The 27,000-nt window shown below is 33.3% G+C and overlaps 1 protein-coding gene across 13 annotated transcripts; it reads left to right on the top strand.

Annotated features, from left to right (window-relative positions):
* Znf711 (zinc finger protein 711) lies at positions 1-26,651 on the top strand. Of its 13 annotated transcripts, none has more exons than XM_074063324.1 (12): positions 1-170; positions 419-611; positions 1,887-1,938; positions 3,061-3,149; positions 3,514-3,618; positions 10,605-11,150; positions 17,548-17,703; positions 18,338-18,475; positions 20,644-20,781; positions 21,640-21,687; positions 23,401-23,544; positions 23,969-26,651. In XM_074063324.1, exons 5-12 carry the CDS (start codon positions 3,540-3,542, stop codon positions 25,144-25,146), a joined length of 2,427 nt encoding a protein of 808 aa, XP_073919425.1. In that variant the 5' UTR covers positions 1-170; positions 419-611; positions 1,887-1,938; positions 3,061-3,149; positions 3,514-3,539; the 3' UTR covers positions 25,147-26,651. The 13 variants fall into 13 exon arrangements, with proteins under 13 accessions (XP_073919425.1, XP_073919421.1, XP_073919420.1 ...); XM_074063320.1 differs by having other exon boundaries at positions 2,894-3,149; XM_074063319.1 differs by having other exon boundaries at positions 1,887-1,977; positions 2,894-3,149.
* Positions 26,652-27,000: the final 349 nt, after the last annotated feature.

Genomic DNA, 27,000 nt, shown 5'->3' with positions numbered 1-27,000 from the left:
GCGCCTCCCAGACGCAGAATAGCTTGTGATTGGTTCGGGCTGCTGAACCTCGGAAACCCGAATGTGAGGACCTTACAGATGTACAGCTGCCGCCCCCCGCAGCAATCCCGAGCGCGGTCTTAGCCTGACTGGCGGCGGCGACGGCGGCGGCGGCGGCGGCGCGGTGACAGGTAAGGAGACTCCTGAGGAGAAACTACAGAGACTTGGGTCCGCCGTGCTCAGTGTCTCTCCAGGGCGGAGAGGAGAGGCTCACACCCAGTATATAGTATAGGATGAAGGGAACAATGGAAGTGGCGTCTAGTCCCTAAGCCTTACCTCCTCCCCGGGGCGGACAGTTTTTCTCATTAGCGGTAGGCGAGGGTGGAGGAATTGAAGAAAAGTAAGGGTTTCCCCCTTAGTCAAGCCCTTCTTCCCCTAGGCCAGAGCGCCGGGAAGCTAGAGCCGTCGTTGAGGCCGTCGGTGGTTTAGGGTGACAGGAAAATGGCGGAAAACAAAACGGTGAAGTGAAGAATGCGGCGTCCCCTTGGCATTTTCTCACAGCGACCCCCGCGTATTCCTTTCACTCGCATCCCTACCGCCGCGTCGCCCCTGTCCCCCTCCCGCCGCTAAAGGTAACCTTTGGAATTCGCGAGGGATGGCAGTGTTTTGTGAGGAAGTGGCATTACCGAATCGGGCATTTTAGGGAATAGGGAGCCTTCAGCGCCTGGGTGTGTGTATAAGGGGGGCGGGTTGCTGTGTGAGGCAACTGTCGCCTCCACTAAAACACCACCATTTTGGTTCCCAGCCGTCTCCCATGTAGCGGGGCAGAGGGAGCGGGAGAAGGCTGAGGGGCTGAGCAGTGGGTAGCAGCGGTGGTAACCGCTGCACCAAGTGACAAGAGGGAGGAGGAGAAAGGGTATTCTTGTCTTGTTGGTCTCTTCTTTTCCATTGCGAAGGTTCGCTTGTTCGGTTTCAGATTCAGTCAGATAGGTAATATCTGAGAGGGCACGTGTGTGCGTTCTGCTTGAAATGATTGAAACTTGGCATGGTCGTGGGAAAGGGAGACTTCTGCGGGAAGAGGGCTGCGTCCAAAGCTGCAATACTGCTACTTGCCAGGGCTCCTTTGTCTCCTATCTCTCAAATACTACTTTCGGGTTCTCTTGCTCGGCTGTTTTACCGTTTCTCTTCTACCCTTTATCCTGTTGACATCACTGAGAATCTTAGTCCTGAATGAGCTGATTAAAGGACACAGATTCGAGTTATATTTTATTTTACTGATTTCTGCTCGCCGTGCATTGATGAAAAGATGTTTACCTGAAGCTTACTTGGTAGGTTACCTCCATTTGAGTGTGATACACTGTTCAGAAGACTAAGAAGCCTAGCTACTTATTAGTTATCAAATACTTAACACACTGCTGTTCTCTTATTTATTATTGATCTTTTAATGTAAGTTCCTATATGAAAAAACGGCTCCAGTTTATTTATTTGGTATTCATACAGTGTGATACTTCCCATAATAGTTGTATTTTGTGTTATAATTTTTACATTTCATGCAGGGATAAGGCAAATTTTTTTCTGTACAGTGCGATTTGGCAAGGATAAACATTGATGGTTCTTCTTTACTTTGCAAAATGGTGTTGCTACTAATCTTTAAAATATGATTTACAAAAGATTTTTTAAAATCAAGTGGTCAAATCTTAAGTGTAAAAGAATTGCTTTTGTTGCAGTAATTTTTTTCTGTTGGCATCCCTTTGATTGCTTTTCAGATAAATACAGATTTGAGCATATGAGTCCTTCCCAATCTCACCCTAGAAGTTCAAGTGTAAAGGGAAACACTCCTAAGTTGTGTAAGAGATTTAGTTGAAATTGTCTTAAAATACCTAATGTTGACTGTATTTTTACCATAGGTAAAGAAAACGTTTGCCGGAAGAAAATGACATAGTTTGGAAGTTACAAAATGTAAGGAAATCTACAATTTTCTTCAAATCACTTATAAAGGTGATTAACAAATTACTTAACATTTTATCTTACTTAATATTTAGACTAAATAAAAAATTAAAGCATTTTAAAACATTTGTGGTTGTTCTATTAGTTATGTGGTAAAGGGAACAATTGGTCAAATTAAAGTTCAAATAACACACTGTTTTAAGTGTCAAAAATAAGTCCTTATGGTATTTTAATTTATCTTGTGTGAACATACAGGTAATTTATTGTGAACTCTCTTGGCCTCTTGACCTTATTTTGCATAACAGCAAGGCAGAAAACAATGTGGTTTTTGAAAAAATAAAATGCAACTAAGAATTTCTACCAAATATCTATCTACTTTTGGTCCCACATAATTTTTCCTCATTTCTTTGATACATAGAAATGACAGCCACACAGATGTAGCATACTTGCGTTGATGAGGAGTTACTTGTGAAAATTTTCTGCCTCATGTACATGTATAGAGCTTTATGGCAAGGAAAGAAAAACAAAACAAAAATCCTTAGACATCCCCCAGTACTTAAAAATAGCTTTCTTTTACACAGAAACTTTCTAAAAACTTCATTAAGGATGTAACCTCATCTTTTGTGCAGTATAGCCCATTTTATTAAACACTTCAAAGTGAGAATGAGATAAATGCCTTATGCAATTAGCACCTTTTTGGTTGATTTACTTAGAATCTTATGTTTGTACATATGTAATTATAAATGATATATTGACAGCATCTGGCTTTTTGTTTCATACTATCTGATGATCTTAAATATAGGATCTTGAATTCAGGAAATGAAACAGGTTTGAGCCTTTGCTTTAAAAACTCTCATGAGTTAATCACTACTGAAAAAAAATCAGTTGTACAATTGCAAGTGATATGCTGAAAGAAACATTTTGCTAAATGTTTGTATGTGATTGATCTTATCTTTACCATATTTAGGAAACAGTCATGTTTCATGAGTCCTCAAAACTGTGAGACAAGAGAATGTAGTACAGTGAGGCCAGAAGTCCTTTCTGGTTCAAAGAACTCCAGGGAAACTGGGATAGAACATTTTACATTATAAGTAGAATCCCAGGATCCAGAGGTGAATACAAGTTTATCTGCAGAGCTCCGCTGCAGGGCTGATCTGGGTCTGGAAGAAATGGATGAGAGCCACTGGATGAGATTCACTAATACTAGACATCTGAGTCCTCTAGTAATGTATAAAAATATCCCAACTATTGTCTGTTGTCATCTTGTTCTTTTTCTTCTTTTATAACTGGAACTTCAGTGCTGCAGTTTTGTTATTTTGCTTGTTTCTATCACTTCTCTATGGCTTATCACCCTAACTGTGTCTCATTCTCCATTATTTCTGTTTTACTTCCACCTACTCCTTCTTTTATTTATGGTTGTCACATAAAGCATCTAATCAAGGTTTTGGTGGGTTTTGTTTTTGTTTTTGTTTTTTGGTAATGCACTTTGCATACCTTGTTGAGAAGCATATTTTCAATTGCATTTTTCTCAGAACAACAGACTTTAGGCTAAATATTTAATTATTTTAAAAACAATTTCTTTTACAGATATTGGTGAATGAACTTTGCTAAGTATGGATTCAGGTGGTGGAAGTCTTGGATTGCACACATCAGACTCTAGAATGGCCCATACCATGATTATGCAAGATTTTGGTAAAGCATTTTTTCGTTGTATTTTTTTCAAGTGAAAATATGCTAAAACTCAAAAATAAATTAAGGAAGGAGAATTACAATAAAATATTATTCTCTCAGTTGGAAAATAAATTTGTAGAGTTTATTTTATTAAAACAAAGATACACATCAGTGATCTACTTGAAATCATTCTTAGGATTTGTGGGAAAATTGAAATAAAGAAACAGAATATAGAGGTGATATGTTACAGGAAAAGAAAAAATCACTTTACATAAGTAAGTCCGTAATTGTATTCCATTTTGATAGTATTTATCAGTTTCCACATGCAGGAAATGTTAAAATTTCCTTTCTAAATTACATTTAAGTTGCATTGCTAAAAAGATGGGAAAAGAAATGTTTCCATCAATTCAAAGGCTCTAGATGCTTATAAAGTTATATAGGCAAAATCATATACTTGGTAATTAATTGTATTCTGATGCTATTTATTTAGAAAATTGTCACCAATAGTACACATCTCTTTTCCTTCCTTCCTTCCGTCCTTTCTTTTTTCCAAAAGAAAAGACTCCCTACTTGTGTCCAGTGATTTTGGTAGTGTCTTTTTTTGATGGTACTGGGGTTTGATGTCAGGGCCTTACTAGACAGAGGCTGTACCACTTGAGCCACACTCCAGTCCTTTTTGCTTTATTTTTCAGATAGGGTCTTATGCTTTTTGCCCCAGGGACTTGGCCTCAGACCTGGATTCCCTAACCTATGCCTGTCACGTAGCTGGGAGTACAGGACTCACACTGGGCTTTTTGTTTGAGATGGAGTCTGGATAACTTTTTGTCTAAGCTGGCCTTAAATTGTGATCCTCTCGATCTTCACCTCCTCTGTAGCTGGGATTACAGGCATGTTTAACCATGCTTGGCTCTTCAGTAGCCTGTTAACAGTAGTCATTTTGATGAAGATACTAAGACTCCACTGATAGTCAACAGAGAAACTGAATTTGGATTAAGTTGATCTGAATTGTAGGGGAGACAGATATCTGAAATAAAAAAGGCAGGGACAGTATCATAAGAGTTGAAGTTGTGATTGGAGTGAAAGGATAAAAATGGCAAATTGTGAAAAAAATAAACAGGATATATAAGATGCTATGGAGTAATAGTAGTAATAGGGACCTAGAACTCATTAAGAAATGCTCAATTAAGAAAATGCTACTACTGTTCTAACATAATGTGACTGAATATGTCACTTGGTCCCCTATTTTAAAGCCCATAGTAAGAAGAATCAGAGGAACTGGATTCTTGCCTTGGTTGTGCTGTTAACTAGCTGTTTAATAAACTTGGGTAAACTACTGAATCCACTTTTCTAATGAGGGGGCTGGACTAAATGACATTTAAGGTCCTCTCCAATTCTGTGATTCTTTGACATTTCTGATGGATGAGTAAAGTTGGGTGCATCAAGAGTGAATGTGAGTCAGGTGGTAGTGGTTCATGCCTATAATCCTAGATACTTGGAAAGCTGAGATTGGGAGGATTGTGGTTCAGGGCCAGCCAGGGCAAATAGTTCACAAGACCCCCATCTCCAAAATAACCAGAGCAGAGGCTGGAGGTGTGGCTGAAGTGTGAAGCCCTGAGTTCAAACCCTAGTTCTACCAAATAAATAAATAAATAGGGATTCTTTCCAAAGTGTGAAAAATATCTGATTGGTACACCTTTCTTTTTCATTGCTCCTGCTCAGTGTCCTGAGGTTTGATCAATCCTTTATTACATTTGATGTTTTATTTCCTTTTAGTTGCTAAGGAAGTAGAACATGCATATTGAGCTGTTTTTATATACAAGTTTCTTTTTTATTGAGACATAATTCAGTACCATACTATTCACCTATTTTAAAGTTTATAATTCAAATACTTACTAGAATAGAGAATTGTGCTATCATCATTACTGCCTAATTTTAGAATTTTCTATCCTAAAATAGCCCATCATTCTCATTAACAGCTATCCCCATCTTCTTCCATCCCATTAACCCTAGGTATCCACTAATTTATGGATTTACTGCTTTAAATACTTCTTATAAATGAAATGATATAATGCATGCCTTTTGTGTTACATTTCTTTCACTTAGCATGTCTTCAAGTGTCATTCATGTTGTTGCGTGTGTCAGTACTTTGTTCCTTTCTATGACCAAATGATAGTCAAAGAATAGGTGAATCACATTTTGTTTATCCATTCATCTGTCAATGCATATTTGGGTTGTTGAAATATTTTTCACACTTCAGAACATAAAGCTCTGCATCTTAGATCCCTTTCCTTTAAGCATGTAGCAATGTGCCAGGGCAAACTTAAAACTACAGGATAAACAGCACTTCTTCTTGGGGTACCTTTCATATATTTACACACAATTACAGTTCCATAATATAGTATGGGCTGAAGGAAAATTTCCATTCCCTAGCTCTTATTGTTTTAGGAATAGTAAAATGGAAAAGTCTGGGAATGACTTCCAGTTTTTCATGTTTTCATAGTATTTAAATCCTTTCCTGCAATGAATTTAATAGGGTAAATACACTTATTTATGCTAAAAATGTATAGCCACTGTTTTTTGTTAATACAGTTATTTAACTTTGTGTCCATATTTTTGTTATTTTAAAAGATATATTCTTTTAAATTCCATTTTATGCTCTCTTAATTTGAGGCATGTAAATCAATGTCAGCTAAATTGTTTTTATATTTTGATAAGATTGTTTTTCTTAATTTCCAGTTTAATCAAGAACAGCTAAAGTGAGTAGTGCTCACTGATTTGTAGTTTGTGATGACGTTGACCTAAAATATGTTAAGATTCCATTTATCCTTGGTAAATGTATTTTGAACCTTTAGAAATTAGCAGCTGTCTCTATATTTGATGTATAGTTGTAAGCAAAGCTTCATACATAGGTGTTTTCTTTTTGTATGATATTTTATGAAATGCAAAAGTTTCAAACTGGTCCAAACCTAAAAAGACCTTTATTGAGAAGACTCTTGGAAATTTTAATTCCAGTAGCTTAGATTTCTTCTAAAGCAGTGTTGTGTACTTAATTTATCCCCTTGTTAAACTTTCTAAAATCTAAGATTTCTGTAGAAATTAGATATATTGTCTTTGAATTTCTGTTCACATTAAAACTTAAATGTTTGTACCGCATAAATTAGCAGTATTTGTGAAACAGAGTTTAGCACGGTGCAGGTAGAGCCACCCAAATAAAGTACACTATATGTCATAAGATTTTCAAATCCTATAAGGTTTCTGGTTGGGAGTATGAGATATCTACTGTATAGTGAATCTGGAACATTAATCTAGACTTACCAGATCAATTTCTTTTTGAAGGTAGTTGAGGTTTAAACTTTTACAACATTTTGCTTTATGTGGTAACTTTATTGGTGTCTAAGAATAATGATTGCCCTTGGAGTCTGAGAAAATTGTAATGTGTGTTTAAGATTTTAATGTTGCAAAAGTCTGCATTGCCTTGGGACTTAAATAGCAAAACATCTTTAGATAGTGGTCCAAGACAGACTCACCAAAAGCAAATTTTATGCTGTCACTCTAGTGAAGTTCTAGATACTCACATTTTAATTAAATAACTTCAATAAAATGGGAAATACTTGAAATCTGATTTGTTTCTTATCATTATGTGGTAATCTCATTGATTTTACACTTTTGAAATAATTTTTCTTATCATTTATAATTCCCTATGCTAGTAAGATAAATTCTAAATGCCATTTTGTGCTGCTTACTAAATGCTTTAAAATTCAAATGAGTTCCTGTGTGATAGGACTTTTTTGTGGTGCTAGGAAAGGATCCCAATTCCTTGCACATGCAAGGTAAATGCTCTAATACTGAGCTGCATCCCCAGCCCATGATATGTCTTTTTATGCTTTTCCTCAAACTATTACTTTGCTAGTGCCCCACATGGTTCATCCTATAAATCTCTTTTAAATTTAGTCTCTAGAGCAAATAAATGAATTTCATCCTGCTAGGCAAGTAGAAAAAAGACAATCTGGAGTCAATGCATTCAAGTTTCCAGATTGAGCCTTGGGCAAGCTTATTTAACCCTCTAAACTATAATTTCTCCATATTTAAAGTGATAATAGTAATACTCACCATATATAGTTGTTCTGAGGATAATATATATATAAATATATATAATCAGATTGACACATTATTAGTGCTTAATAAATATAGCCAAATAAATGGCTCTGTTTAGGAATTCAATAGACTCTAACAGATAAACTTGTAAGAGAAAAGAACAAAATTTAATACATGACATTTTGCATCTTGGTCTGAGTAATCTGACAGTACTCTCATTCATCAATTCTTATTCTAGGATCCTTGAGATCATTTGGTTTAGGGTGAACAAGGTTTAACAAGTATGTTCATGTTTGTTTTTGTTTAGAGCTGATTGTCTTTTAAGTTCCTACCAGAGGCTAGGTGAACTTACAATCACTTATTCTATCTTTATAGAATTCACCAGGCCAGGTTAATCTGAACACAGGCCAGCACTAGCACTATTCTGTCTTTCCATCCTTCTCTGTGGTATACTCTGAGGAACCAAACCAACCTCTAGAAGTGCTCTAAAGTGAATGGTGTCTCATGTCTTTTAAATCTTTTATGGGATTTTTGTGAAATACTAATTTTATTGTCAACATAAAAAGGATTCCAGCACTGTGAATTTTACAGGCTTACTATTTAATTTTCCTTGCTAAAACCCATCATATTTTCAGTCTGGTTAAATGCTAAATTTGAAACCGCATCCCTGACCAATGGAGGATATATGAATACAAAGTACTTGTTTAAGGACAGGTACAGTGGCTCACACCTACAATCTCAGCTACTCAGAAGGGGGAGATAAGGAAGATCATAGTTTCAGGACAGTCCTGGCAAAAGTTAGTGAGACCACGTCACAAGAAGAAGAAGAAAAAAGCTGGTCCATGGTGGCTACCATGCTTGTCATCCCATCTACACAGGAGGTGTAAATAGGCGATTGCAGGCCAGCCAAGGCAAAAAACACAAAACAATACCTGAAAAGTAAATAAAGCACTAAGGACTGGGGATGGTGCTCAAGTAATAGAGTGGCTGTCTATCAATCACAAAGGCCCTGAGTTGAAACCCTAGTACCTCATACACACACACGCACACACACTAGTTCTATACATACTACATTTGTCTACCAGTTGTGTTCTTTTGATGTAAATTTGGTGGTTTAGGTGAGAGTTTGAGAATGGTGAAAATAATTCAGAAGAATTAAAAGGAAGATAATCTCAAGAGGTCTGTTGAAAGCTCCCTTTTTACCTTATTCTTTCAATGTGTCAGCTAGTTTTCATCCTTAACTCAATTCCTAATGAATGGGTTAAAAATAGACAACATTCTATAACTCTAATAGTACAATAGATTGCCCACTTGGCAGTCCTTCAGGTACTACTTTATAGAAAGTGATCATTAGTTGAAAAAGACTTTATATTGGATAATTTCATGTAGATAATTTATTATAGTCAGCCCCACAAACTTTATTGTTTACCACCTCAGGAAGGCGGAATTTAAAAGAATTCCCCATGAAAAGAGTTTATTCTCATATAACATTTATAAGGCAGATAGAAGTTGTTGTTTACTCTGTTGCTCAAGAAAAACCTTAACGTTTTGTTCCTGTTTTATGTTTACTATTATCGAACTAAATCTTAGCTTAAAATAAGGTGTTAAAAATGTTTTTCACTTTGAGATGTAATTATTCTTATTACTTAAAAGAATTTTAAGGACTTTCATGTTTATAATATTTTGTAATATATTTTATTAATTCACTTATTTGAACATATTAGTATTCTTTTATGTCTGTATACTTTTGTTTTCACTTTAAATGTTGTGAAATAATTATAGCTTCATAGAAGTAAGAAAATGTAGTATATCGTGTTTTGAGTATACTTTACTCATGTTCCCTCAACGGTGGCATCTTATGTAACTGTAATACAATATCAAAACCAGAAAATTAACATGGGTGCATTATAGTTTACTAGAACTACAGATCTCATGCAGTTTTCATCATTTTGCCATACACTTTTGTGTATATGTGTGTGTGTAGTAGCTACACAACTTTATTCCATGTGTAGATTCATGTAAGCACCACCACAGTGAAAGTACAGAATTGTTCTGTTACTATATTTATGCCACCCCTGTGTATTCATACATATTTCTACGTTTGGAGGCCACTAATCTGTTATTCATCTGTATAATTTTATCACCCTGACAATGTTTTATAAATGATTCCATTTATACATTATAAAGTATCACGTCTTTATAGATTGGCTCTTTACACACAGCATAATTTTCTGATTCATTCATGTTGTTGAATATATCAGTAGTTTATTCCTTTTTATTGCTGAGTGGTATTTCCTGGTAAGGATGTGCAGAGTTGGCTTAATCAACCGTTCACCTGTCGAAGGACATTTGGATTTTTTCTAGGGTGTTTTTTTTCTTTATATGATGAGTAATCGTTACTGTGAGATCTTTTGAATATTTATGTGCAGTTTTTGTGTAAAAATATGTTTTAAGTTTTCTAAGAAAAATGCCCTAGAGTGCAATGGTTGGTTTATATAGCAAGTAAATGTTTAGTTTTATAAGAAACTGCCAAGCTATTTTCCAAAGTGGCTGTTAACTGTTTTACATTCACATCAAGAACATATAAGACATAGAGTTTCTTCACATCTTCATAAATCTGTTTTATATTTTACTTGTTTTAATTGGGGTTTAGTGATGTCTCATTATGACTTTTATGTTTAACTTGGAATTATTTTTAAGGTCTTAATTTAGATTTTACTAACATTTTTCACCCTCGTCTACCCCAATTCCTAGTTACTGATGGTTTCTATTGTAGTTATGCTGCCATCAGTGTTTTGAAAATGATATATTTTATGAACTAGTTAATATTTAAGAAGCATTTATAGCATTTTGTATGGCACTTTTAATTAATAAAATAACTTTACCTTTTTTGATAATTGTTTGTTTTATAGTGGCTGGAATGGCTGGTACTGCACATATCGATGGAGACCATATTGTTGTTTCAGTCCCTGAAGCTGTATTAGTTTCTGACGTTGTCACAGATGATGGGATAACTCTTGATCATGGTCTTGCAGCTGAAGTTGTTCATGGGCCCGATATCATTACAGAGACTGATGTAGTAACAGAAGGTGTGATTGTTCCTGAAGCTGTACTTGAAGCTGATGTTGCAATTGAAGAAGATTTAGAGGAAGATGATGGGGATCACATCTTGACTTCTGAACTAATTACAGAAACTGTTAGGGTACCCGAGCAAGTTTTTGTGGCTGATCTTGTTACTGGTCCTGGTGGCCACTTGGAACATGTGGTCCAAGATTGTGTTTCAGGAGTCGACTCTCCCACAATGGTATCAGAGGAAGTTCTTGTAACTAATTCAGATACTGAAACTGTGATTCAAGCAGCTGGTAGTGTTCCTGATTCTACTGTTACTATAAAAACTGAAGATGATGATGATGATGATGATGTCAAGAGTACTTCTGAAGACTACTTAATGATATCTTGTAAGTGAAACACAAAGTCCTCAAATCACTCAGGAGATAATGTAATGTAAAGGTTTTCTGGGATGTGGGATATATTTAATGAAAGTTGCGGGGGTAACATGTTTGAAAAATAATTTTTTACAAAATCGTGTTGTTGAGATGCTTTTTGACTTTACCCATGTTTCTAATTTAATTAGTGAAATTTTATAGCCAAAGTGGTGTAAAATAAGACAATGTATTAACATCTTAGAATAGAAATACAGATTTGTAAAGTTCAACAAGAATTTTAATGATATGTGTGTATACAGATACATATATAGTTCAAGGTGGGGACTCATGTGTATAATCCTAGCTACTTGGGAGGCTGAGATCCAGGAGGAATGTGGCTTGAGGCCAGCTTGAGAAGGGAGTTCTTGAGACCCCATCTCAACCAATAGCTGGATATGTGGTGGCACACACCTGTCATCCCAAGCTACATGGGAGGCTGCAATCCTAGCTACTTAGAAGACTGAGATTTGGAGTATGGTGACTACTGGCCAACCCTGGGCAAAAAAGTTTGTGAGACCCCCATCTCAGTGGAAAAAAAATTGGGCTTGGTGATGTGCACTTGTCATCCCAGCAATGATGGGAAGCATAAAATAGGAGATTTGTGGCCCAGCCATCCTGGGCAAAAAATGAGACCCTGTGTCTAAAATAAGGGCTGGAGGCATGGCTCAAGCATTAGAGCACCTGCCCTCACAAGTGCAAAACCCTGATTTCAAACACCAGTACTGCCCATGTATGTGTGTGTGTATTTGTGTGTGTGTATACACATATACATTTATATATTTTTTCAAAACAGAAGTAACATTTTGCCACCACTGTTTTCTTTTTCAATGTGACAGGCACTGGAGTTCTCAATTCACCTTTGTGTTGGAATTAAACATAACGCATTAAGAAATGTCTTAAGAGATTTTCAAATGCTTGAGACAAAACTCAGTTCAGTTCATGGTCTCCAGTTCTGTTGGGTTTCTGTTCTGTTTGACTGTATGTAAATGTATGTGTGTGTGTGTGTGTGTGTGTGTGTGTGTGTGTGTAGTCTACACAATACTGTTTAACACATTTATTTCAGACTGCTTTGTGAGATTCTTAAAACATTTCGTCTGAAGAAGAAAGAAATATTTTGTTCTCATTTTAAGTGATAGGTTTGCCAGAGCATCAGAGATAAGTCTCAGGATATGTTATTGATGGAGTTTTAAAAAGAAGTGAGTCTATACTTTATAAAATTTAAAGGGATCATGCTACAAGTAGTAAAGACTAGGTAAAGACTTTACTTTCCCAGGGAGAATTCTGTTCTTCTTTTTAAAAAAATACAAAAAAATGATTGAGAAAAGAATCTACATTTAGAGTGTATGTGTGTGTGTGTTACTGTACAAAATGATTGTATGTTAAATGTGTGCTACTGAATTTAAACTAAAAACAAACTAGATTTATTTATTTATTTAATTTGCAGATATTATTCTAAAGTCTAGCATGTTAACCTTTCTTCTATCAGCACTTCTGAAGGCAAATATTTACATTTTTTAAGAGAATGAGTTAAGCCACTAAAAGATTATGCAAACATTTTTATCTTTTAAGAAAAAAATCCACGTGGATTACCAAAGCAACTCCATATTTACATCTTAACCTGACATTATAACAGCATAGTTATCATTTAAAACATTCTAGTAATATTTTATATTCTCTCTGTACTAAAAGTCAAGATGCCTTTAATAGGGTGTCCTTAAAATTAAACTGTTTGGTACTAAAATGGTCTAAATTTTAGACATCACATATTGTGAATAGTCATGCTTTACATTATCTTCTATGATTTTTCTGTAAAAGTTCTTTTCTTCCAAAAAGCATTTCTGAAATATTTTAAGTTAGAGTATTTATCTTCATAATTACCACATATGTATCAAATGCAAGGAATTCTGTCCTTCTATTCTAATAGAAGTAGACTGAATATTAAAGAGAACATTTTATTGTTCTATATTATTGGAAGAACTATGGAGTAACTTTAGGGGAATCTAGGCTTGGAAGTACTGACTTTTTAATTATTACTAAGAAAATAGCATCAATGATTTTTAAATGCCTTTTAAACCTATTTTGTGTTATAAAAAATGTGTACAAATACACAAAAACTAAGTATTTTCTCTATTATACATTATCCCAATACCCATATCCTTAACTATTTTTATAATGGTTATAATACTCAAATTGGAACTATTCACTCTTGCCATTTCTTTTTGTTTTGTTGTATTTTCTCTTCATCTCTTCCTTGATCTTCCTCTCAGTTTCTGTTGGCTGTTGAATCTTTCAGGAATTAGAATAAATTTCCTTTAAAGACCTCCATGTTAAACCAAGAGATCTTTTTCTATTTTTTTCCAAAATAGAGATGTTCTAAACATCTAAGAGTTAAAGTTGAGGAATTTAAACCGACCCTTGTCTTGTTCCAAAATTCCTAAAAAATTTCTATAAGGAATCTTTATCAATAGGTGAGTTTCAGAGTTAGGGATTTTATCTTCTTTCAATTTGAGCTGCATCTGAATTCAATCCACATTCAGGCTAAACCTCACATACACTTTATCCTAGCAGATGGTTAGGCTCTACCACTTGTGCTCAGTAACTTTGAATTTAATGCAGGATATCCGTATCTGTCTAATGTTGTCCCAGATGTACTTTTTAAAAAAAATGTCTAACGCCCTTCAGACATTTCAGGGTGATTATTTCTTTCATGAAAGGCTTCACTAGAATAGGAAGGTTCCTTTATAAATGAGCCACTATCATTTATTTAAATGACTTTTTACTTATAAAAATTAATTCATATTTTCTTCAGGGACATAATTTTATGTACAGTAGACTATCTTGATAAATTTCATTCAAACATCAACAGTTTTGGTGGTAAAAGAAAAATGTTAAAACTTTTATAATGCTCTTATATAACCACTTTTTTGAGATGCAGTTTACATACCAAACAATTCACCCATCTAAAAGTTTTTAAATTGCTGTTTTAGTATATTCACAAAATGTAAAACCATCACTACAATCAATTTTAAACCCTTTTCATTATCTCAGTATTAAACCCTACAACCTTTAAAAGTTACCCACTATTCCATCCACCCCCAGGTAAACGTTAACCCAATTTATAGATTTGCTTATCTTAGACATTTCATGTAAATAGAATTATTACAATATGTGGCCTTTCATGTCTGATTTCTTTCACTTAGCTCAATGCTTTCAAGGGTCATTTGTGTCATAATATGTATCAGTACTTCATTCTTTTTTATTATCAAGTCATATTCCATTACATGGATATAACACATTTTTCTTATCCATTCATCAGTTGATGAACATTTTTTTGTTTCTACTTGTTGGCTATTATGAATAATATTGTCATGTAAATTTGCATATAAATTTTTGTGGGGGTATATGTTGTCACTTCTTTTGGATATATACCTGAAGGTGGCACATTTTTGAAAATTAAATGTGACTATTTTTGGGTTTTTCTACATTATGAAATAAAGGTCCTTTGTTTATTGCTTTAATTCCATCCCTGTAGTACATTAGTACACTGTGTGGTTATATTGTGCTCATAATTTTAATAGATATAACATTAAAGGAATAAAGTAAAAAGCTTACATAGCTTTAAAAAGTAATCCCCTTGTATTATTAACATTTGCTAATTCAAAAATAAAATTAAAAATTTAAATATAATGTGTAGTTTGCTAAACTGGATTTTTAATCAAATTATGAGGATGAGCTATAAAAAATATTGAAAATTATCAAACTTTGCATTATTGACAAACAGTGCATCTTACTTTTTTGTATTTAGTGCCAGTGGAATTTTGTGGTGAGTATCAATATTATACACTTATTGAAAGGTTGAGAAACAACACTGTGGGGCTTGAATACTGCACACTTTACTATAAGCAAAGATGTTAAGTTTGAGCTGTAGACATTTTAAGTAAGGTTTGCATTAAAAAGAGTCATTGAGAGCCAGGCATGGTAGTTCATGCCTGTAATACCATCACTAGGGAGATTGAGGCAGGAGATTCACAAGTTTGAGACCAGCCTGGGGTACATAATGAGCAAAACTTAGTATTAAATTTAGTTGATTGCCTATTAAATCTTTGTTAGCTTTCTACTTTCTGTAACAAGTTGGTGGTGTACCTCTTCAAACTTCTTCAAACTGCATGTTAACATCTTTATCATCTATAACATTAAAATAAAGAACAAATTGAGTTATTTAGTTCATTTCAAAATTGTTCATTCTGAGGACTTTAATCTAAGTAGAAAATAATGGATACATTAAAGCTTGGATCTTAATAAAAGGCAGAAATGGAATCAGAAAGAATAGCAACAGAATAAGTAATGAGAATAGAAACAGTAATTTCCATCCTTAAAGCTAAAATTATGGTATGCAATTTGGATGTGTTCAAAAAAGTGTTATTTCATAAGCTTTGGTTTCATGAATTACAGTTTAATTCAGAGGGAAAATAGAAAAATATTTATCAAATGAGTATTTTTAGTGTCATTAATTTACTGTAAGTTATTTCAGCCTTAGAAATTCAAATTTTGCACATTTTTTGATGTTTTTGTGTATCTTATATCTTTACTTCCATGAATAAATAAGTACTTTTTTTCCTGAAAACAACTTTCTTTTAATTTTAATCATACTTTTTCTTTCATCTTAATTTGTGTTATTCTCTCCCCCAAAATTGCCAAAAAATATTGTTGTATAATTAGGTGCTATGGTGGAATAAAAATATTTAGTCTTTTTTTTTTTAAAGCTGTCCTGGTGTTTGAACATAGGGCCTCATGCTTGCTAAGCAGGTTCTCTACCTTGAGCCACTCTACTTGCCCAATATGTATTATTTGGGTCCTGTCTTTCATAGACACTAAAGAATTCAAACTGTAAAATAGAATGGAACTTTTATATTTAAACAGTTTAAACATGAAGTTAAAGTAGCTTTGCAAAAGTTAATGTGTATTGAATTTTAAAATAAATTAGGGAAATGTAGACTTTGACCCATTTAGATCTTCCTGAAATTTTCAAGAGTACAAAGTTTTTACCTTTTTAATGCATTTTATTCTGTTTTCCCTAGTTTTAGAATTGTTAGAAATACTTAGCAGTTTCAAGATTTTATGTTTCATATACCATGATATATGTATGTGTGTATATATATACATACATATATATATATATATATATATATATATATATGGAGGATCAGATTTTCTAATTTAGATTTAGATTATATTTTAGTTTTTATGTGAAGAGCATTGAAGTTAAAAATAGTAGGCATAGAATATTTAAAGGAAATGCATTGCTTGGATATGACTTATGGACATGGTAATGCTTATTAATAAGTTAACTGAATAGTTCACATGTAGCATGCATGTGAGATTAATGTTATCTTTAAAGAAAGTAGAGCAAAGAACAAAAATTTGTAAGTAAATTTAAGTAGTAGTCTCAAACACTGTTGCTTTATTTTTCTGTATGATTTTTTTTCATATGTGTTGAACCATCAGGTTTTTAATAAGGGAAAAAGAAGTACCCATTTAGATATTTCCTTCATATGTGAATTTTAAATAAAGCATACACTGCTAAATTTACACTCACACAAAATTTGTAGTCTGATGGCCCTAGGGACTCAACAAAAATTAGAGTAGTAAGGTTCTATTTTTATGATTCATGAAAACTCCTTTTTATAAAATCATTTAGATGTTCTCTGTGTTTCACTTTTTAAATTTTAGATGTCACATGCTAATTGGTTTTAGAAGCAATTGCTATTTAATTTGAGAGTTGTTTATGTGAGCTTATTTTATTGCTTATTTTATGAGCAATACATATGCTTTGTTTTAAATTTTTCTGTTACTGATTTTAGTGATAGGATTTAACTTAAAATGCAAAGTGTGCTTTACTTCAAAATCATATATGAAGGAAATACCTAAATGGATTCTTCTACTTTTTCAGTTATACTTACCAAATTTTATTTTCTGCTCTACAGTTTTTAAGGATGGCATTAATCTCACATGTATAGAGTACATAACCTGTGCAATGAATATGTTATAAACTTTGTCATGGTAATAGTCATATTCAAGCAATATATTTCCCCTAGATATTATGTGCCTACCATTTTAAATTTCAATGGTGTTTCTATAATAACATCATTTTGGTGATAGTATTTAATTTAAAACAGTTTCATAATGTAGTGTACCTGGTCTTATGTACTATTTTTCCATGAAATACAACATTTTTAATGACTGCATAATAGTTAATCAAATTAATATACTAGATAGGTAGTTAACACATTTTTTTAACTTTTGCAGTTATGGTTTACACTCACAAAATATCAGTGGTACATTTTGATTGAAATGGCTTTATATTTTACAGTGGATGATGTTGGAGAGAAATTAGAGCATATGGGAAACACACCGTTAAAAATTGGCACTGATGGTTCACAACAAGATGTTAAAGAAGATGAGTTTGGTTCAGAAGTGATAAAAGTGTATATATTTAAAGCAGAAGCTGAAGATGATGTTGAAATAGGTACAAAGACTAATTTATTGTTACAATAGAAATTAGAAAAAAGTTTATAGATCTTTTAGATGTTATATTTGAAAATTTTACTTGAATATATGAATATACAGCAGGAAGATGGGCTATATCATTCTTAGATTCTTTCAGACATCAGTAGAATATTGTAGTTAAAATATCAAAACAAATTAGAGGATTTGATTAAGAGTAAGAAACTGTAATGAATATTTAAGAGCATGTATTCTAGTGGCAGGCTGTTTGGATTTTAATTCTAGTTCTGCCACTTAGCTGAGTGACACTCAGTGATTTCCATAATCTCTGTCTTCCTCTATTTCTTCACCCATAAAATGGCCATAATGAAAGTAACTACCTAATATGGCTGCCCTGAGAAATAAATGGGTAAATGTATGCAAAAGATTTATATAGCATTTGGTATATAAGTGTGATATATGTGTTAGCAATTATTGTTATTTCTCTGAGCACCGAAAACTTAAAATGCAACTTACATGAACATTTTTATTGACACTTCGCAGCTTTTTTGGATTTTAAAAAAAGTTTCTAAAAGAAAATATTTCTTATGCATCCTTACTAATTTGGGGTTATTCCATGATGCTTCTCTATTTTGATATGCATTTTAATTTTTAAGGTGGAACAGAAATTGTCACAGAGAGTGAGTATACCAGTGGACATTCTGTAGCTGGAGTGCTTGACCAGAGCCGAATGCAGCGAGAGAAGATGGTTTACATGGCAGTTAAAGATTCTTCTCAAGAAGAGGATGATATCAGTAAGAAAAAAAAGGGTTGCTGTAGTAACTTATAGGTAGCAATTATACAATTTTAAGAAACAAGCAATCTCAAAAGATCAAAGCACTGTATAAGAATAAATGTTCAATAAACTAACATTGGGAAGGGTCCATGTATACATGATAAATGATTATTCAGATCAGCAAACATGAAATCTATATCTCAAATAATTTCTTATCAGTAGAGAGATGAGCAATATATAGGCTCTGACTTAATAGAGCTCATGAATATACCGAAAATTCAATATTGCCGTGTATGTTGTTAGGTATGCTGCGTATATTATCTCATTTAATCCTCACAATTCATCTTCAAGGTAGATGGTATTATCCCTGTTTTATAGAAAAAAAAGACTTAGGGAAAATAATTTACCCAAGATCAATCTAATATTATGTAAGAAGTCATAATTTGAACTCATATCCAACTCTGCTGCCAATGTTATTCCTACATGGCAGCAAGCACTGTTAGCCTCTCTTTGGATTTAGCAGTGGAAAGGCTAACTGGTTGTTCTCTATCACTGAATAGTTAGATGGGTAAGTATTCATTCATTCAAGCTAATCTGCCAGGATTCTGATTTATTATGCTTTCAATGGTCTCTGAGTAGTTGTGTCTTAGGGTTTCTTCAGTCTGAGGACCATAAGGTAAAAAAGCTCCTCAGACTTTCCTTCCTGTCATGTGTCATGTTTCTTTATGAAGACATTTTACTCTCAATCTACTTTCTCTTTACTTAAGTGTACAGTTCTTATTTAAGGCTACTTTTGTCTCCTTGCGATGCTGAGAAAACACAATTTTGTTTTGCCTTAGAAAGGCAAGAGCCTCCATTTCACAGCATTACCCTGAAAATGTTGTTCTTTACCTTATGCTGCACTTTGGTAGCTATTCCTCAAGTCTCCTTCTCTAGAAGCCATGGGGAGGTAAAGTCTACCCCCCAAACATGAGTAGTATATTACAGCTGAAAATATCAAACAAATGAGTAACAACAACAAACCCCCTCCCCCCAAAAAAAGAAAAGTAGAGAGGACTTGGGTTGAGAGGAAGAGTTCAATGAAATAATTTCTATTTGGTTTCTAAATCCTTTATTTTTATTAACTAGTCAGGAAATGGAAGACTGAGGCACAGGTTACCTGATGCCAGCATTCTGCGAGGATGTGGAAAACGTAGATCTACTGTGTCTTTTTCTGATTAATAGAGAGAAGAGGATCTTAGTTGAATAGGGACACATTTTTCCCACATTTATTTTCATGTATCTTCTATAATAAACAGAAGATTTCAGTATTTAAACCAAAAGAAAAGCGTATATTAAACCAATTTTATATGTAACAGGTTAAACATAAAACTATTTTTCACATAAAGTATATAAAGTGGCTCTTAGGTTTAAATAGTTTTTTGCCACGTTTTTAAAAAATGAGACTTACTACATCTTTTTTCTCCTCAATAATAGTCTTAAAATCCAGCTTCTTGAAAGGTGGCCACAGATTTCTTGTACATCAACATTTAATACTTAGAGTATTATAAATATATACAAATATAAATATTTTTAATTGTTTTTGTTTAACTTTATTCAACTACTAGTATTTCGATTAGTTTGCATTACACATGTAGTATTACAAATAGCATGTGGGATAGCATAAATAATTTTCTAGTATTGTTTCTATAGAAAATGTTTGCTGAGTTCCAAAGAACTCAGGCAAATTTATGGAATACAACCCCCTTTATAATTTTATAATGCCCAATGGATTGTAAAATCAGCCAATATATTTCAAGTGCACGTTTTATATAATTAAAAAATCATTTTGAGACTGGGCATTATGGGACATACCTATAATCCCAGCATAATCCCAGCACCCAGGAGGCTAAGGTAGGAGGATTCCAAGTTTGAGGCTGGCCTGAGTTACATAGTGAGACCCTCTTTTAAAAACAAAAAGCCATTTTTATAGGAATTGATTTTAGGAAGAGGATAAGAATTTTGGGAAATGATTTTCTCTGAGTAGCACTAGCCTCCAAAGGTACCTAATATAAATTTAAATTAAATTTATAAATTTTTAAATTAACCAAACAAATTCTGAAAGTTAAAAGATTTAAATTGTTTGGAATTTTTACCCATTTATTAAATATTTAGGGTAATAAACAAGCAATTATTTCTAAAATTTAGGTTGCGCTGAAATAGCAGATGAAGTTTACATGGAAGTCATTGTAGGGGAAGAGGAAGGAACTTCTCTCCCTGAGACTCAGCTTGAGGACTCTGATGTTAATAAAACAATTGTCCCTGTTGTCTGGGCTGCATCATATGGTAGGACACTGGCATTTTTTCACCTGATAAGTACATAACATATGTATTTACTTGGCCTTTAGGCCATTAAATATGCTTTGCTAATGCCACAGCGAGTTGGCTAATATAATAAAATGTTTTGCTACAGACTGATTCATCTCTAGTTACTTTACATAATTTTTCTATCACATATGTTATACTATTTAATATAAACCTTGCTTAATGCATTTCTCATTAAGATCTATATTAATCCTACCGGTATAAATGAGTGCCATAAAACATTTTATTTTCCTAAAATAGTAATATCCTTCCATCCACTTTGAAAATCAATCCTCCCCCTTTGGAAAAATTTATTTAAATTATAATACCACAAATAATAAATTTTTAGCTTCTGAATGGAAACAAATTCAAGTGTGCTATTTTAGAAAGTATGTAATGGAAGGTTATTTATCAAGTTATTTTTTCCTATTCTGTTTGTTTTTATCTCATTCCTAGTCATGAACAAGATGGACCAGGTATACTCTTTACTTTGAAAACTTTTGGTATTCAAATATGTCAATTTATCCAAACACAGTTCTCCCAAGGCTTCAGTCATTCAGCAGTCTTGTACTGAACATCACCAATTCTGGGATACTCTGAAGAAATAGCTACTTAGTTTTTATTTAAAATTTAAATTTGCTTTAGATATTAACAATTCCAAGGATGCTGACAGTAGCCTTTATTTTCAATGTATAAGACTTGTCTATAGGAGTAGAAGAACAAAACAAAAATTTTACTTAACCCAAGGAATGGTGAGAATATAAGATTGTATATTAAGATATGATCTGCTAGTAATCACTATAATCAGTGTATCAGTTTGTAATCAATCTTCTTTTCTAGGAGATGAAAGAAGAGTTTCCCGAAGGTATGAAGATTGTCAAGCATCAGGTAAGAGAACATTACGCGTGAGATGTCAGTTAAATATATGATTTTATATACTTCTTGGTAAGCAAAGAGTAGTTAGGTTGTATCTATAGACACATTTGTTGGACTGTTAGTTGCCTGATCATAGATGCTTCATAGGAGCTTGCCTCTTCATAAGCAATTAATTTATGCATAGAAATAATGTGCATTAATCTGTAAATGCAGTTCATTTTAGATTTCCCTGAAAAATCTCAGGCACTTTTCCTTATGGGCTATAAAAGATTGCTATGGAAAAAATTATAAAATATAAATTATTTGCAGAAACATAAAATTTGCTCATGATATCACCATTTATTAATGCCTTTCTTGAGGTGCAACTCTTTTCTTAATTTACCTGGCAACTAGTTGGTTTATATATACAAAACTTACATAAAATCTATGTGTCATTTTAATTTCTTTTGGTTTTAATGTACTCTATATAGTGTTATTCCATGGTTGATCTGATTTTTTTTTGGTGGTACCATGGTTTGAACTCAGTGCTTTGTACTTGTTATGCAGACACTCTATAGCTTGAGCCATGTCTCTAGTCCTTTTTTTTTTTTTTGCTCTGGTTATTCTGGAGATAAGGTTTTGCTTTATGCACAGGCCGCCTTGGACCACAATCCTTTGATTTAAAACTTCTCAGTGTCACTTGGATGATAGGCACACACCACTAAGCACAGCTTTTGCTTTTCCTTAGTTGAGGTTGGAGGTCTCAAACTATTTTTCCCAGGCTGGCCTGAAACCAGGATCTTCTGGATCTTGATCTTGGCCTCCCACATAACTTGGGAATGACAGGTGCATGCCACCATGCCAACTTTTGGTTGAGATTGGGTCTTGCAAATTTTTTGCCCAGGCTGGCCTTAAATCACTAACCTCCTGATCTCAGTCTCCCACGTAGCTAGGATTATAGGTATGAGTCAATGGCACCCTGGATTGATGGATCTGTTTTTTTTTGAGCAAGGAGACTTTTTGTCATGACAAAGTATCTGATTGTTGTGTTTTTACCCTTGGGAAGTATGTGGCTCTCCAACTTAATCTTAAATATAGATTTCATAGAAATTAATAAGAGCACAGCATATATGCTTAGTCAACAGTTTATAGGTATCATTTTTAAACTACATTTTATAGCAAAAGATTTGTGAGAACCGGAGTTTTATTTAGAACATTATTTTGTATGAACTGATCCTACTGAAATGACAGTAAATTTTCTGCCACATCTATTTTAGTCTCTAAAATTAATCTAAATACCTTATATCTTTCACATCATGTATATTATTCTAAAGTATATTTATATGATGTCTTATTTTTACATTTACACATAATAAACATGACTTTATTGTTTCACTGATATATGCATGTCTTTTGCTAAATCCCTTTAATTTCATCACCTTCAATTGGTCAGAAATTGGTCTGATGCCAAGATTTTATATAGGGTCATAAAATTTTCATATGTTAAATTTATCTATCAGTTTATTCACTTAGGATGATCACACTGAGATATTTTGATGTAGATTTAATATGATATCCTAGTCAAAGTGTTTGCAGTGTACACATCTGAGAGAGAGAGAAAGAAGAGAATTAGAATTAACTACCACAATGGCAATGTGGTAGCATGTTATCTGCAGTATTTCATCTAACGAAACAAAAAAAGTGTAAGTTTATGTAGTTTAAAAAGTATACTGATATTTTTTTCAGGAAATACTTTGGAATCAACATTAGAAAACAGAAGCAGTACAGCAGCACAGTACCTTCAAATTTGTGATACAATTAATACAAATAAAGTACTTAAACAAAAAGCCAAGAAGAGGAGAAGGGGAGAAGCAAGGCAGTGGCAAACAGGTAAAATGCTCTGTTTTATCAATATTATAATTTGTAAAATTACTTTTATAACTAAAGAAAAAATCATTCGTTTATAAGGTCATTGTATTCCCCTTGTACCTCTCTGTGTATTATATAGATAATTCTGTTTTCTTGCAATCTATAACTGGTACTTTAAAAAACTAAGCTTGTTTATTCCTTATACAGAATGTGATGATAGCATTTTGGCAAGTGGGTAACTACCATTCATTACTTTTTAGTGAGACAAAAAGTACCATAAATTGTTTCATAAATTGTTTTTATTGTGCATTTTTATCTTGTAGGATTTTATTCAACTAGTATAGTTTTCACATAGTGAATGTCAGGTAGTTTTGGCAACTTGTTGTAAAATCCTTTAAAACATTCTGACCACATGTCGCAATTTCCTTTATTTTTTTTTATTTAGCTGTTATAATAGGTCCTGATGGACAGCCCCTGACAGTATATCCTTGCCATATTTGCACAAAAAAGTTTAAATCCAGAGGATTCTTAAAAAGACACATGAAGAATCATCCTGATCATTTGATGAGAAAAAAATATCAGTGTACAGATTGTGACTTTACAACTAACAAGAAAGTAAGTTTCCATAACCACTTAGAAAGCCATAAGCTTATAAACAAAGTTGACAAAACCCATGAATTTACAGAATACACACGAAGATACAGAGAGGCTAGTCCACTGAGTTCAAATAAACTTATCTTAAGAGACAAGGAGCCGAAGATGCACAAATGCAAATACTGTGACTATGAAACTGCAGAACAAGGACTGTTGAACAGACATTTGTTGGCTGTTCACAGTAAGAATTTTCCTCATGTTTGTGTTGAGTGTGGGAAGGGTTTTCGACATCCTTCTGAACTCAAGAAACATATGAGAACCCATACTGGTGAGAAGCCATACCAGTGTCAGTATTGTGTCTTCAGGTGTGCAGATCAATCAAATCTGAAAACTCACATTAAGTCTAAGCATGGTAACAATTTGCCATATAAATGTGAGCATTGTCCCCAAGCATTTGGTGATGAGAGGGAGCTTCAACGCCATCTGGATTTATTTCAAGGACATAAAACACACCAGTGTCCTCATTGTGATCATAAGAGTACCAACTCAAGTGACCTTAAGCGGCACATCATATCTGTCCATACCAAGGATTTTCCTCACAAATGTGAGGTCTGTGATAAAGGTTTCCATCGTCCTTCAGAGCTCAAAAAACATAGTGATATTCATAAGGGTAGGAAGATTCATCAGTGTAGGCACTGTGACTTTAAAACATCAGATCCATTTATTCTTAGTGGTCATATCCTTTCAGTTCATACTAAGGATCAGTCATTGAAGTGTAAAAGGTGCAAGAGAGGGTTCAGACAACAGAATGAGCTAAAAAAGCATATGAAAACCCATACTGGAAGGAAAATTTACCAGTGTGAGTATTGTGAATACAGCACTACAGATGCATCTGGCTTTAAACGACATGTGATTTCAATACATACAAAAGACTATCCACACAGGTGTGAATTCTGCAAGAAGGGATTCCGAAGACCATCAGAAAAAAATCAGCATATTATGAGACACCACAAGGAGGTTCTTATATAGTAAGATCAGTATAAAGAAAGAAGATATTTAGAAAATAAGATATGCTACTTGGGAGGAAAATTTCACTGTTTCATCTGGTTTCAAGCCTTGATATCAAACTATAACTTTACATTTTTTTGTGTTAAAGATCTTAAAATATTTGAATTGATAGGGAAATCTCTTAGCCCTTTGACTATTATTTAAAGAATTTAAGAAGCACCATAGAATGGATGCAGAAAAACATAAGTGTCTAATAGTCTTAAATGTATAACTAAACTACAGAGGAGAAAAGTAAAGACAAATATCTTATTTGTTTGTTCAGACTAGAGACATGTTTCTGAAAAAACTACATAATTGAGGGATTTAAAATCAGCAAGCAAGTCTCACTTTTATGCAATTTTAGAAATAGGGTGAGAAAATAAAATGCAGTCATTCATCAGTTACTAGTCATGGAGCCTTTTATATTGTATCTGGACATTGAATTCCAGAAATGGCAAAAGTTTTGTGTACTCATTTAAAGAAATCTTACAGGAAAACAAGTTAGATTAACTCAGTGCTATTAAAAAAAGAATTTCAGAGCTGCGAATATTTTATCACAGAATAGAATGTTTAAAATATAGCATTCTGTGCTGAAATCTGAGGTGAAATCTAAGAACTAAAGTTCCCTTTTTTCAGATGTTCATGTAGATTGTTCAGTATGGTATAGATGACAAAAATATATTTGAGGCAAATGTGGCTTTCTAAAATGGATGCAGCTGTAGTGTTGCAAACAAAATCAGCACTATATTTCTTAATGATCTAAAGATTAAATTGAGAGAACACAGTTTTCCTAAATATTACAATGTTTAGAATTTTTTAGGACAGTCTTAACAAGTATGATTGTTCTAGTCTTACTTGCTCTAATGTTTAAAGGTGCAATTTTATGCCATTATTGAAAATTTTGATTTTTAAAATCTATATACCATATTATTAACATGAATTTTCAATATGAGGCAGTATTTATGTAGTGTTTAACAGAACAGTATGCTGCCAGTAGAGTTTGGAGGTGGATATTCAGTTTACAGTGTATAAATTTAAAATATGCATCCCTTTAACAACGCTTTGTGTTAGCATGCTGCAAATCAAAATGGCGCTTAATATTAAAAGCTGTTTTAGGGAAATTTAATGAAAATCCTGTTCATAAATGTAATGCATATGATGGGTACTTTTAAGTTTTAGTTTAATTTAGTTTACATTCATCTGTTCAACACAATTAAAACGTAATTTTCTTTATGCTATATTGTGACTTTGTGTTTTAAATACTCACTTTTCTGTTTTTGCACCAGGTAAGAATCAGTTACTTGAAAATAAATTTTTTATCTTTCTTAACTTCTGAATATTAAATTTGGGAAATCTACTAAAATTGTGTGTTATGTGGCTGTAAATGATGTACACGCTGTAAAATAAGATTGTCACTGTTATGTGGAATTATTATTTCTAAATGTTACTCATAGAAATGAGCATACAATAAAAAAGCATTTATTGCACTTCAGGGTTTTATGACTTTATTTAAAGTTGTGTTGTAATGTTTGCTCCGTGCTAAAAGACATTTCTCTTAAAATTTCTTTTAGGCAGTTTAGTTCTTTTTTAACATCTAGGAATTTAAACAGTTATGATGACTATGACATGTTTGTTCCTAAAGAATGTACATTGCTTGCTAAAAGAATGAGGAAATACTGTAAATAAAGGTGCCCACTTTAAGACCTGAGATTTAGTATTATGGAGAAAACTAAGGAGTGTTTAAGCTGTTTTATGTAGCACAGTCCACAGAAGCAAACACATCTAGTTATATCCCCAATATACATTCAGAAAGGTAAGTGTTCAGGTATTTTGGAA

The sequence above is a fragment of the Castor canadensis genome, chromosome X (assembly GCF_047511655.1).
Source record: "Castor canadensis chromosome X, mCasCan1.hap1v2, whole genome shotgun sequence".
Taxonomy (NCBI): Eukaryota; Metazoa; Chordata; class Mammalia; order Rodentia; family Castoridae; genus Castor; species Castor canadensis.
Note: the sequence above shows the minus strand (reverse complement) of the source record. Positions and strands in the feature narration are given on the sequence as shown.

Excerpts from the sequence above, each read along its gene's own strand:
- Znf711 (XM_074063325.1), top strand. The coding sequence starts at position 3,540 with ATGGATTCAGGTGGTGGAAGTCTTGGATTGCACACATCAGACTCTAGA. Across the intron at positions 11,151-17,547 it reads AGACTACTTAATGATATCTT|TGGATGATGTTGGAGAGAAA; the intron begins GTAAGTGAAACA and ends TATATTTTACAG. Across the intron at positions 21,688-23,400 it reads TGAAGATTGTCAAGCATCAG|GAAATACTTTGGAATCAACA; the intron begins GTAAGAGAACAT and ends TATTTTTTTCAG.